General features: G+C 35.5%; 2 protein-coding genes across 4 annotated transcripts; both read left to right on the top strand.

Moving 5' to 3' along the window:
- The first annotated feature begins 437 nt into the window (after nt 1-437).
- LOC146884119 (uncharacterized) lies at nt 438-954 on the top strand. Its single transcript, XM_085665858.1, has 2 exons — nt 438-650; nt 712-954. The coding sequence occupies exons 1-2, from the start codon at nt 438-440 to the stop codon at nt 952-954; spliced, it is 456 nt and encodes a 151-aa protein (XP_085521984.1).
- Nucleotides 955-6,078: 5,124 nt separating this feature from the next.
- On the top strand, nt 6,079-11,289 carry LOC114193416 (Thioredoxin superfamily protein). Of its 3 annotated transcripts, none has more exons than XR_014984026.1 (11): nt 6,079-6,381; nt 6,468-6,512; nt 7,130-7,186; nt 7,549-7,618; nt 7,992-8,033; nt 8,191-8,264; nt 8,842-8,912; nt 10,215-10,300; nt 10,447-10,556; nt 10,943-11,036; nt 11,130-11,289. XR_014984026.1 is itself a non-coding variant. In XM_028083205.2 (11 exons), the coding sequence occupies exons 1-10, from the start codon at nt 6,252-6,254 to the stop codon at nt 11,034-11,036; spliced, it is 720 nt and encodes a 239-aa protein (XP_027939006.1). In that variant the 5' UTR covers nt 6,079-6,251; the 3' UTR covers nt 11,130-11,289. The 3 variants fall into 3 exon arrangements, 2 of the variants coding, with proteins under 2 accessions (XP_027939006.1, XP_027939004.1); XM_028083205.2 differs by having other exon boundaries at nt 8,842-8,884; nt 10,974-11,036; XM_028083203.2 differs by having other exon boundaries at nt 6,081-6,381; nt 10,974-11,036.
- Nucleotides 11,290-12,680: the final 1,391 nt, after the last annotated feature.

Below are 12,680 nucleotides of genomic sequence, written 5' to 3'. Positions count from 1 at the left end.
AATGGGATAACATCTCGATGGATTTCGTGACCCATTTGCCACGAACTTTTAGGGGGCATGACACCATCTTGGTTATAGTGGATCGACTGACTAAGAGTGCTCACTTCTTGGCGATGAAGTTGAGGATGTCCATGGCCAAGTTGGCCTAGTTGTACATTAAGGAGATTGTGAGGTTGCATGGGGTGCCGTCAAGTATTGTTCCAGATAGAGATCCACATTTTACTTCCCGGTTTTGGCAGACATTACAGAGTGCTTTGGGAAGCAAGTTGACTATGAGTTCAGCCTATCATCCCTAGACCGATGGCCAGTCTAAAAGAACGATCCAGTCGCTAGAGGACTTGTTAAGAACATGCGTGCTGGATCACTTGGGTGCTTGGGGTGAAGTTTTACCATTGATAGAGTTCACCTACAACAACAACTTCCACGCAAGCATTCACATGACGCCATATGAGGTTCTATACGGTAAAAAGGGTAGGACCCCTCTATGTTGGTTTCAGGATGGGGAAGCAGTATTGGTTGGGCCAGAGTTATTAGAGCAGACTACTAAGAAAGTGAGAATGGTGAGAGATAGAATGCAGGCTTCACAGAGTAGGCAAAAGGCATATGTAGACCGTAGGAGGAGACCCTTGGAATTCGCGGCTAGAGATCACGTATTCTTGAAGGGCTCTCCGCTCAAGAAAGCTTTCTCCTAAGTTCCTTGGCTCTTATCAGATCTCAAGGAGGATTGGGCCAGTGGCTTATGAGATTGCTTTGCCTCCTCAGTTGGCAAATCTTCACCCAGCGTTCCACGTGTCACAGTTGAGGAAGTATGTCTTTGATCCCTCTCATGTGTTAGAAGCAGATGATGTACATATCAGGGAGGATCTCACTATGGAAGTACCACCAGTGGCTTTAGAGGATAGCAAAGTTGAGGAATGCCGAGAAAAAACAGCCAATCTTGTCAAAGTCATCTAGGATCGGAGGACAAATGACTCTACTTGGGAGTTGGAGGAGGATATGAGGAAATTGTTGTAACGTCCTAGCCATAAATTACTTATAAGATAAATAAAAATAATATTTAACTGAATAACCTAATTTATTAAGAACAATTTCCCAAAACGCGGGAAGAAATTTAAACTTAAAGTCCAACGTGCCAAATCAATTAATCATACAGCGCGGCAAAAACCGAAATGTAATATAGGTGTCTATAAAATTTATTACATCAAATCCATATCATGGCAAAATAAAATCAGAAAAACTCTCAAAGAGGTCCCCTCTCCGCCTCTATGTCTCGGTCTATCCACTTGCATCAACATCTGCTCCCATGTAACAAGTTACATGATCATCGTCACACATATACAGATAGGGTGAGCTCGTTTAAATAAAATCAAACAATATATTAATAAATACCACATTAACAAATTTAAACCCGGTTAGCACACTTCCCTTTCTTTTACTCTTTAATAACCAACACTTGCCTTTAGACGTCTATCATTTTCATACCCTTTAGGTGAGATCCATGATCGATCTTTGCTGTACGAGTGTCTACTCGCCCCTCCGACTATAGGCCACCACCCGATAGTCCACACGTGGGAATAACTTTGCCACGGCATCTCACCGTGACACCAAGTGGAGTTCCCCAAAACAAACATAAGTTTGTAGTTGTTCCCAGACTACCAAATCTCTATCAGAATCCACTGAAGAGGGCAATCATCTGAAACCTCGCCGTACGAGCCACAACCCGCACACTCCACTGGACTTCCTAAACCACCAGGCTACTACCTAGAGTGGTCATGTGTTACCCCAATACAAGATGCACTCGTAACTGGGCCCCCAGCCAAAGCATCGCATCATAAACGTTCTCTAAAGCGGTGTAGAAAACTTTCCTCACGCACCATCACTGGACCAAAATCAGCTGGCGCACATCTCACGCCGCTAGGCGGAACTTAGCTCCAGACCGCCTGGCGGGCATCACACACCGCCAGGCGCCATGCATCTGCAGTACCCCCTTTCTACCGCCACTGCTTGGCGGCCACCACCGCGCCGCCAGGCGCACTGCTCCGTCGTCACCGCCTGGCGAAGCCTTCGCCTGCCGCTAGGCGCCCTGCTCCGGTTGTGACCACTGTCACTTATTTATTTCCCGTCCGCCTGGTAGCTCGCTCACGCCGCCAGGCGCTATACCAGTAGCATAATGCTACTTGTGTTTGGCACTAAAACTGGTCCTAAAGGATCCCAAAACATTCAACATAGGGAATTACAACACAGTATGATTTTCCAAACATAAACCTTTAACTAGATTACATTACAACTATTCCCAACACCACCAATTTGCTCAACATCATGCACACATGCTCACAATCTTTTGGTTCTACCATTTACTGACTATAAGATTCATGCCACAACAGTTTTCTTACCAACATAGCTCAATATATTATCACAAAACCACTTTCAACTCACTAATTAAAACATAGATAACACACATGCAATATCATTCATATCAATCCTACCTCTATTGACTTATAACACATGATACCAAACATGCAATATCATTCATATCAAACCCACCCTTTATTGACATTTAACACATAGTCATACACCTCCTATAATTTTCAGTGCATACCAACATATACTCATTTAGTTAACTCACTCTTCTTTTTCCCCTTAATTACCCCTCATGCACACCCAACCTATAACCTGTGATAAAAGTTCCTTTCTTCCTACTATTCTCTCTCGAAATATACCCTCTGTTTATCCCTCATACTTCTCTTGGCATACAATCATAGTTTAAAACTCAACAAAAACATCAACCGAAGCCATGACACACCATTTCACAGATTCATACCCATCAACAAATATCTGTAGATCATATAATAATCTGATTTCGTAACGCCATATCTAATCCCGAATTTATATCATGCATAATTGTTTCCAACCCTCAACATAAACCCTAACCTCCCAATTTCATATCAAAAGTAGTGTTTTGCAGCAAAATCAACATACGCATAGTCTATCAACATCAAAATTCATATTTGAGCATACAGACATCACGACCACATCACAGGTATCCCAAAACATCAAAAAAATGACCAAAACAGTGAAACTGGGTTCGTGCCGCTTGGCGGTTCATCCTCTGCCGCCAGGCGGTTCATCGCTGATACCTAGAAACTGGGTTTGGTGCTTTTGTCGCCTGGCAATCACGCGCGACCTGCCAGGTGGTTTCTGGAAAAATTCCAGAAAACCGATTTTCCTTCTGATTTTCACGTAAATAGTAGTTCCCATTCCCACATACATCACGATTCAGTTAATACTGAATAAAACAACCATTGGCTGCTCCTCTAGCTAGGTTTCTCTCGCCCCTTCACATTCTTACCAAAACTAAAATTGATAAAAAGAAAGTCTATGGTTTTGTCCAAGCCAAGGTTTGAACCCAACACCACACAATTCAAATTCAAATGCATAACCAATCCAACCAAATCACATTTTATGATACAATTCATACTTCAAAGGTTATATCCTACTATCACGCTCCAATCACATTATCAGACCAAAATAATAAAATAAAATAACACAAATGACATACACAGGACTTGAACCCAAGTCCTCTCGTAAAACCAAAGTACTCTCAACCATTTGAGCTAATACTTTTCCATGTCATGAAAGTTAACATTTAATGCCATAAAGGCTTCTCCTACCCACATTTATTAAATAATTATTTATTTAATTATTTAAATTTCGTGGGTCTTACAATCACATTCACACCTTTTTACCTAGTAAGTTTTCATTTTTGAGATCGAAAATTTTTGTTGTTGGGGAGAATGTAAGGTCCACTTACTTTTCTGCCTTTATTTTAGAGGGCTGCCCCAAATGAGTTGGGCCTAAAGTTGACCCATAAGGAATCAAAGCCTCTAAACCAGCTGAAACACTTTCATTTTTCTCACTTTCAAAAAATAGCCTCCTTTCTCTTAGAACAGTAACGCTCCTCTGCTAGGGTTTGGAATTCATCAAAGTTCAATTGAGTTCAACCCCTTTCTTCCACTCCCGTAAGTTACTTTCGATGTATACTCTTCTCCTTTAGTTTAATCTTCGTGCTTGCTGTTAGGATTCCTCGTAGTAATCTTGTGCCCCATATGTATTAAGATTTTCAACTTTTAAATATGCTCTTGGAGCTATCGTGCTCATTCGCTTAAGTGTCGGAGTCGTTTGGCTAGCTCCTTCCAAGTAAGGGAAGCTAGGGTTCTTTGTTTTATTCGATTTTCCTTGTGTTTTGGTCCTGTTTTCTTGGTTTGGGATGCTTGATTTACGTTATCATTGTTTGAGAAATGTTAGCACTACTACTTTGGTTTGAAATGGCTATCTGTGCACGCGGGAACAGTGGAGAACCCTAATAACCTCGCCCAGGCGAGCCACTCTCGTCCAAGCGAGAGTATCAGAGGTTGCTCCCCAAAACCTGCGTGAACTGTCGCTTAGGCGACGTGCCCCTGCTTTTGAGCGAGAGCCCATCTCGCTCAGGCGAGGAGGTCTCGCCTAAGCGAGAGGACGCGAAGACCCTGTTCCCACTTTTCGAGCTCTCGCTTGAGCGAGAGTCCCTCTCGCCTGAGCGAGACCTTTCTGCCTGAGCGAGGAGGTGGGCTAGAGTGCGTCCTTGTTGTGATATCTCTTTGTTCTTTGATGTTTGGCATATGTTTGATTGAATTACTATATTAAAGCATGAGATGGGTGAATATGCATGAGTAAAGATGGTTTATGGGTGGTGAAGGATGAGTTTGCCATGATCTTATTATGGAATATGAATGAATGGTTGGTTACATATGTAATCATGGATTGAGTATGAGCATGAAAGTTATATTGATTAATGGAATATGTTGTTGGTTTGGTTAGGACGTAATTCCACGATAGTTTCGTGGTGGTGCCTCATTGGTTAGGGTGTAATTTCATGGGTCTCTATGTGAGATCTCATGGTGGCGTCTCAGTTGGTTGGGACGTAATTCCAAGACCCCTATTAGTAGGAGTTCATGGTGGTGCCCCATCTATATAATTTAGTAAGGATTCAAGGTAAGGTTGCATACTGATACTCTAAAGAGTCAGTTAGTCTCACATAGAGCGTACTGACTCTAGTGGTGAGATTAGTAGGAGACCTAAAACTCATTAAGGGCTAACCTTGTGTGTGGGATGAAACATTGTAACATTTAGCTCGGTAGAGCAGGGAAGTCCATCACAAGTGCAAGCATCCGCTGAATCCGACTAATTATATGTATCTGGATGAGTCGTGTCTGAGTCTTAGTGTATTATGTGCAAGTCATAACATGATTAGCTGATATATATATATATATATATATATATATATATATATATATATATACATGTTGGAATATGCAAGTGTGTGTGATAGTATGATAAACTATTTTCTACTCTAGCTTACCTTTTTGTTTGTTGTATGTTTTGTTTGTGTGGTTTTCTCTTTTGCCATGATCATCAATTTATTGATGTGAGCATATGGGAGAAATCCTCGTGGTCAATAGGGAAATGGTGACTCCGCTGCATAGCCCACCTGAGCTGGATTTTGCTTACTTAGGCTTTCCTTTTAGGGCTATGGCCCATGTATTGACTTGTCTTTTAATCTTAATTTGATTACTGTCAAACTTTGTACCCTGTCTTGTATTGACATCGTGGTGTGCCTCACTATACCATTTTAAGTACCTTGAGTATCTTTAAGTTGTGATTTCATACCCCGCATTTTGGCTCCCTATATTATTCTGTGTAATATTTCATTTACTATGTTATTATTTAAATAAGGTGTTACATTAAACAGAAATGAATTTCAATTTTGGATCGAAACTCAAAGACTAAAAACATATTTAACCATAATTTTTTTTTAATTTAGACAATTTTATCCCTTACTAAATTATTTTACCATCTTATAATTATTTTTAACAAAAAAATGTGTTCTTTGTTAAATTAAATAATTTAATTATTCGGTCTTTATTAAATTAAATAATTTAATTATTCGGTAAAATAAAATTTTAAACAAAAAACAAGTCTATAACCTTTTAATTAACAAATTGATACAACTTCTCAATTTATCTTTTTGTTTCATAACTGGAAATTTTCTTTAACAATGCACATCGCAATGCACAGTAATACTGAAAGACTTGAATATGTGATGAGTATAGTTGTAGAAATCGGGTGAGAGGGAAATTCCAGATCCATACGAACCAGTTAAGAAAGAAGCAAATGACAAAGGAAAATGGCAATAACACGGTTCCAGGGTTCCAATGGCTGAATCGCATGGTTTCAGAACCCTATTACCTCTTCCATTTCTTAACTTTCTTCTCATATTTCATCATTCGCAGCTCCGCTTCCGAAGTTCTTTCCCCTCATCTCATTCAACATCTCCTTCGTCGCGTAAAATTCTCTCTCCCTCTCTCTCTCTATATATATCGCAGGGAATTCCATTCAGATTACTTACTTTACTTGTTCCCCTGTCTCAGGAAATACAAACTTTGCTTGTGTTGGCGATATTGGTTGTCATCAAGGTACGTGCTGTTAATGTTAGATCGAATTTGACCTCGATTTTTCCTTCCGTGTTTACATTTGCCTGAAATTTAGTAGTTGATAGTTTGAATGGTAACTGTTAACTCTAAAAATTGATCATAAAAAATGTGAATTGCAGGCAATTCAACTCTTGGTCTGGTCAAGTTATTTATTAATTTATTTTACCCGAAAAACATTATGTTAAGTATACCATCGCAATGCTAATGGAAATGTCATGTCATGTGGCTAGTTCATGGATACGTTAATAACTGTTTTAATATCCAACAATGCCATAGGTTGTGGGTGAAATTTATGCAACAGTGGTGAGTTGGTTGGCATTAATAATGAAAGGGGTTTTGCGGTTTAAGTGTGAATGGCGCAAAGCTGAAGTGTAATCTTTCTGCATTCTCTAATCATGAAGCTTCTAGTTATGGCTCATGTGTTAGTGAGATTCTCCGTTATAGATATCTTGTGTTGTTAAGGCACTCTGATTTTTTTGACTAGTTTGTTGATTTGGGTGTATATGATCGATTGATCAACTGTTGTTTCACGCACTGCTGCTTTTAACCTTGGAGAACATGTGTGTTTTGTATTCAATTCTACTTTTCTTTTGTTACAGGGAGTAAAAGAAGACAACTGGGAAGCCTTTATAGCCGATGCACTTTTCCTTGGCAAGGTAATCACAATTGATGAATTTGTAGGACTTTTACAGCTCCCTTCTTTGATTCATAAATCAATTCTCGCTTGCCCCATTTTATTATCAGTAAGATATGGTTCTGAACTTTTTATTTTATTTGAAATTAAATTGTTCATAACATCTTAAGTCTAACTAGGTTAGATGGCTATTACACTATGGAGCATGCATTATTATGATCTTCCTGCTCCTTGTTTATTATTGGCAACTGCACAGTTTCTGTTGTGAAAAAAAAAAATGACATGTTAAATCACTTTCTTGCTGCTGCATCCTGTGATTTAATTTTTTTTTTCTGTGTCTATATGGAAATTCTCAAACCTTCTATCTTATCTTATTATTTCCAGATTTGTCTTTTTGTCCTAGCCTTTACGATGGATCGCCAGTTAGCAGTGTGGTATATTCTTGTATTTTTAGGTGGGTAGTTTCATCTTATTCTGTGTTAGTTAAGCACAGATGCCTTTTATTCACACCATGTTTAATTTCTTGCAATATAATTTTAACTATAAAAGGCATCATGAACCATCACACTATTGTTTTTTGTTATTTTAAAAAAAATATCTTATATATTCTTTTCACCATTTTTTGTGTTTTAAAAATATTTTTTATTGGTGATTTTTTTTAATAAGAAAAGTATATTAAAAACTGCATATTTAATTCTCATGGAGTTAGATCAAAAGGAAACATTAGATGTGCGTTAGATAACTACTGAAAGTAACTTACAATTACAGCTTGTGATGCTACACCCCATTTTGTAGAGGCGTGCTTCTGATTATTTTCTGTGTTGCAGTGATCCATATGTTAACACAACAACCTGTATTCCAAGGACTAGGTACGGTTGGTTGGGTTCGACTGATTGCCTGTGCGATTTTGTTATATTAAGCATCTTATCATTGGAAAGTATCCTAAGAAATACAAGAATTCGTTATTTTATTATAGTCATAGATCATATGATTAAATTCTGTTTCTCTTTGATTAATTCTTCTCAGGCACGTCCAACAAGCTAACCCCATTGCAGTTGGAAAGCCTGTTGACAGAGGGGACAACTACAAGATTGTGGCTGGTGCGTATCTTCAGTTGAATGAAATTGCTTTCTGTATCTTACGGAAATATGCTGTTAGTTTAGTGAATGCAGTCAATGCACAATGATAATGACCTGGAAAACAGAGTGTGGTTCAATACCTATATTTATATAATGTACTACTTCTTTTTTACCCATTTTCTGTTTTGTTTTTTCGAGTATTGCTTGGTGGAATTGGCTGGGTTGAAATTTAGTTGGTGAGAAGAACTTATTTCTGTTTTTTCCTTTTTTTGCAATTTATTGGTCTACTAGTGATGCAAATGGCTAAATTTCTGCTTTATATTATTATCAAGCAATTAAAGATTATTCTATATATCGATACTTACATCTCCTAGTACCAGTGGGATGACAGCTAGTTTTGGGATATCATTATTGCCGAACCAAAGGCTTATATTGCATTTGCTATAAGAGTAATTGAACAAACATTGAATACCCGAAAATTTACAAGTAGCTGAATGTTTATTTCATAAGGGTTTGGTCATATCATTGCTTATGTTTTAGTTCTCTTTCATTTTTCCTTTGGTTTTATCCACTTTTCTTTCTTTGTGTGAGTTGGCAGGTGGAATTTCGTGCTTCATATTCACCTGCTTGCATTCGCTCAAGTCAGTATTTTCCTGACCTCTCAATTACGTATGTTTCTCTTTGACTTTTGTCTTGAACTATTTGTCCTCTCAAGTGAAAGAGGAAAATATTGGAAACTTCATATTGTTGTACTTCTTACCTATTATGAGTAGCTTTCGTGCCTTTAATAGGTTTAGAAGCTGTGTAAATATTGAGTTATTTTTATTTGAGTTAACTTTTTTTTGTGTTCTATTTTCTTTATAATGCCCAAATGAAGGAAACGTTTTGGTTATAGTTTTTTTATTACAATATAAAGTTGCAACCACACTTTTCCTATTTTAATAATTGATGGAAATGAATACTTGGTTTTCAAATTTGACCTCTTTTTTTATTTGTTTACCAAGGCCTTCATTCAAACCTAACCAAACAATTTCAAATTTTAGTTCTTTTTAAATTGAAAATTAAAATACAAAACTAAACACTCATTTGTGGTGTTTTACCATTAAACGCAAAGCAATCTTATATTTCTTTCATTGTTTGGCTTGGGAAAACTAAAACCACATGAACTAGTGTTGAAATCCCACACCAGCTAGGTCTAAGTATATGACTAAAATACTCCTTAATATGACTTGGGTGGAGCACGGATAACGACACGGACACAAACAGATGTGTAGTCTCCAAAATGTAGGACATGGGACATAGATCTATATATTAGATCATTATGAATATTTAATTTAATAACCAATATTTATATACTCAGTATAAACAAGTTTAGTAAAATATAATAATCTAAACATATTGTCACCTTTTACAAAAATGAATCTAATCCATCTATGTAATATCTAAAAATTGAAAAGTAGTGATCATATAGTTTTGTTCTTTATTTGTATAATCATAATAGAGTCTTATGCAATAAGTTTTCAAGTTTGAGTTTTTAGAAAATAATTGTATTTGTCTTTATTAACATTCTATTGGAGCCACGTCAAGATTATGTTTGAGGCAAACAAATGCCTTTCAAATTGAACACTTCTCCGATACGTAATCATACGAGTATCGTAGGTGTCCGATTCGTGTTAGACACATGGACACGCCATTTTTGAGGCGTGTCCGAGCTTCATATGGGTGATTCTCTTTCCTTCAGTTAGATTCTGGAATTGTTTTAGATCCAGTCTGTTATAAATTCTATTAAGGCATTAAAACCTATCCAATGCCAATAAATTATATTAGGGAAACTTATGTATTGTTTACACTGCAAGTATACGAAGTTAACTAATTTGGTGAAGAGGAATTTACATCCCGCATCAGCAATTTCCATGAAAATTGTTGTGATTACAGTTTTTGACAATTTCCATACATTCATGTCTCTGGCAGATATTCAACCAAAAATTTATCGTTTGGAATAGTTGATCTTGGTCTCTTTCCCAATGCTGCTGAAAAATTTGGAATATCACTAAGTGGTACCTATTCTAATTGTTAGCTTTTTGAAAAAAAAAAATTCACTAAGTGTTTAATTTCTTTCTTTTACTATTATGTTGTTTTTCTAGTTAATGTTGTATAGTGATTTAGTGAATATGGAATTTATATGATGCCTTGTGATTATCAGGAAGCATGGGCCAGCTTCCTACATATATCTTATTTGAGAATGCAGCTGAAGTTGCCCGCTTTCCAGAGTTGGATTTTGAAGCAACATATTTTCACCCTACGATTACAAAGGTTTGTCATATTTAGGATATATGCTATTTTGAATAGTGACTGAATAAGACCAACTGGTCAATCTCTGTTTAGAAAAACTTAGCAATCTCTTTATAAAAGAAGAAAATAAGTTGAGTTTCTTGTAAATAGAAATAATTTATGAATCTTAGTTTCATGCAGGTAGATGAAAGAACTTTTATACAAGTGAATGGCATAAATTAATTTTAACTTAAAAGAGAAAGTAAAAAGTATTTGCAGAAATTTAACCAAAAAGGTTCAAATATGCTTTGATTTTGAAACATTGTCAATGCTCTGCATATCATTGAACTCGGGCTGGGACAATTTAAAGTTTACTTCCATCGCCTTGTTATCGTCACTGTTCAATTAACTGTCTCCGATTTGTATAGTTTAACCGGGCACATGAATTGTGAGCTGCAGGGGCTTCTTTCTCGTCATTTTGAGCTTGATCGGCACCTTCTGGAATATTTTAATGGTAAATAGGTAATTTCTCGGAAATTCTATCCTACTATGTTTCGGTTTTTTCTGGCCCTTTCAGTAACATTGTAATAATTGAGATTTATTTGTTGGTTCTAGGATGTAATGGAGCAAGTTGTTCTCCGAAATTTCGCCTCACTCCACTCTAACTTATGCTATTCCTACGGGTAGTGGGAAATCTTGCATCGGTCCAAAGAGAAACAGTTTCTTTTGTAAAAGAATTCAATTTTTTTAATGAAACAATTGACCCTTTTAGAAATATTGCTGTAGTTTCCTTGCTTGCTCTTCCTTTACTGTTAGCGAGAAGGTTATCCTCCTCATAATAATCTCTTTATTAGATAGTCACAGATTCTCAACAGAATTTATTTTATAGATGCTAAATCTTCTGAGATACATTTTAATTCATCCATGTATGAAATTTTAATACATTTTAATCTTTAAATATAAATAATAAATAAATATAGTATTTTTATGTTAATATTTAAGTAGAAACGTGAGAAACGTGTGAAATTGTATAAATAATTTAAATGTTAAAAATTTGACATGTAAAAAAAATATAATAAAATTGAATTAAAGAGAATTAAATTCATTTTTAGAGTTTGAAAATAAAAAATATCTCAATATTTCAAATTAATTTTAATCTCACTTTAAGTTTAAAGAATAAAATCATATTTAAGACTTATTTCATTAATTTCTAAGTGTAATGCAACATTTCCGGTATACTGGATTTGCTTTTGGTCCAGACGAAAATTGCGTGTAGAACCTGAGAAAATGTATGTCTTGTCGTAGTCTATCTGCATAAACATACAGTGTACATTTTTTTTATCAGCAGTGTACATATATCGTTGCTCCCTTATGGCATTCTATTGGAGTTGCCTGAGAAATATATCGTTATTATTCAATATTATGATGAGATTGTTCTACAGAGATTATATTTCCGAGTAACTATAAATATAAGATGAAAAAACAATTCTACTTTCTTAGGAAAAACATATATTCCGAGTCTTTACTCTTGGTAAGTTTGAAAAAAAAATACCTTGATATCTTAATATCGTTGATATGATATTGAGAAATCGATGTATTTTGAGTTTTCTTTGTAATTTTTATTTTTTTAATTAAATATGATATAATGATCTATCTAATAAAAATTGAGGACAATATCAGTGATATTAAATATTATTTATTGGTAATTAATGTGAATTTTAGAAGGTATTATCTAATTTATTATATATATATATATATATATATATATATATATATGAATTTTAATGTATAATTTAGTTTTCACTTTATGAGAAGAACCTGAAAGTTAATCACATAATTTATCGCTCATATTTTAAACATTATTTTTTTTTTAAATGTAATGTCAATATCCTTTCCAAAACCAAATATTATAATCATATACTCTTGTTTTTTCATCAATTGATATCAGAGTTTGGCTATTGATATTGAGTAATTTTTGTATACTTTTTTTTTCACACTTATGATAAGTACCGATACTATAAATGTTTCCCAACTTAAGGTATATCATTGTTTGTTGATAATACTGTTTCACAAATGAAGAGAAAATTAAAAGAGAATTTTGAGTAGAGAATAAGGGGAAAAAAAGAAAGAGAAAATGTATAAGAATAAGGGAAGACACACAAACAC

Source organism: Vigna unguiculata, chromosome 8 (genome assembly GCF_037176805.1).
Source record: "Vigna unguiculata cultivar grain cowpea cultivar isolate G323 ecotype 2 chromosome 8, ASM3717680v1, whole genome shotgun sequence".
NCBI lineage: Eukaryota > Viridiplantae > Streptophyta > Magnoliopsida > Fabales > Fabaceae > Vigna > Vigna unguiculata.
This window is presented reverse-complemented; position numbering and strand designations above follow the sequence as displayed.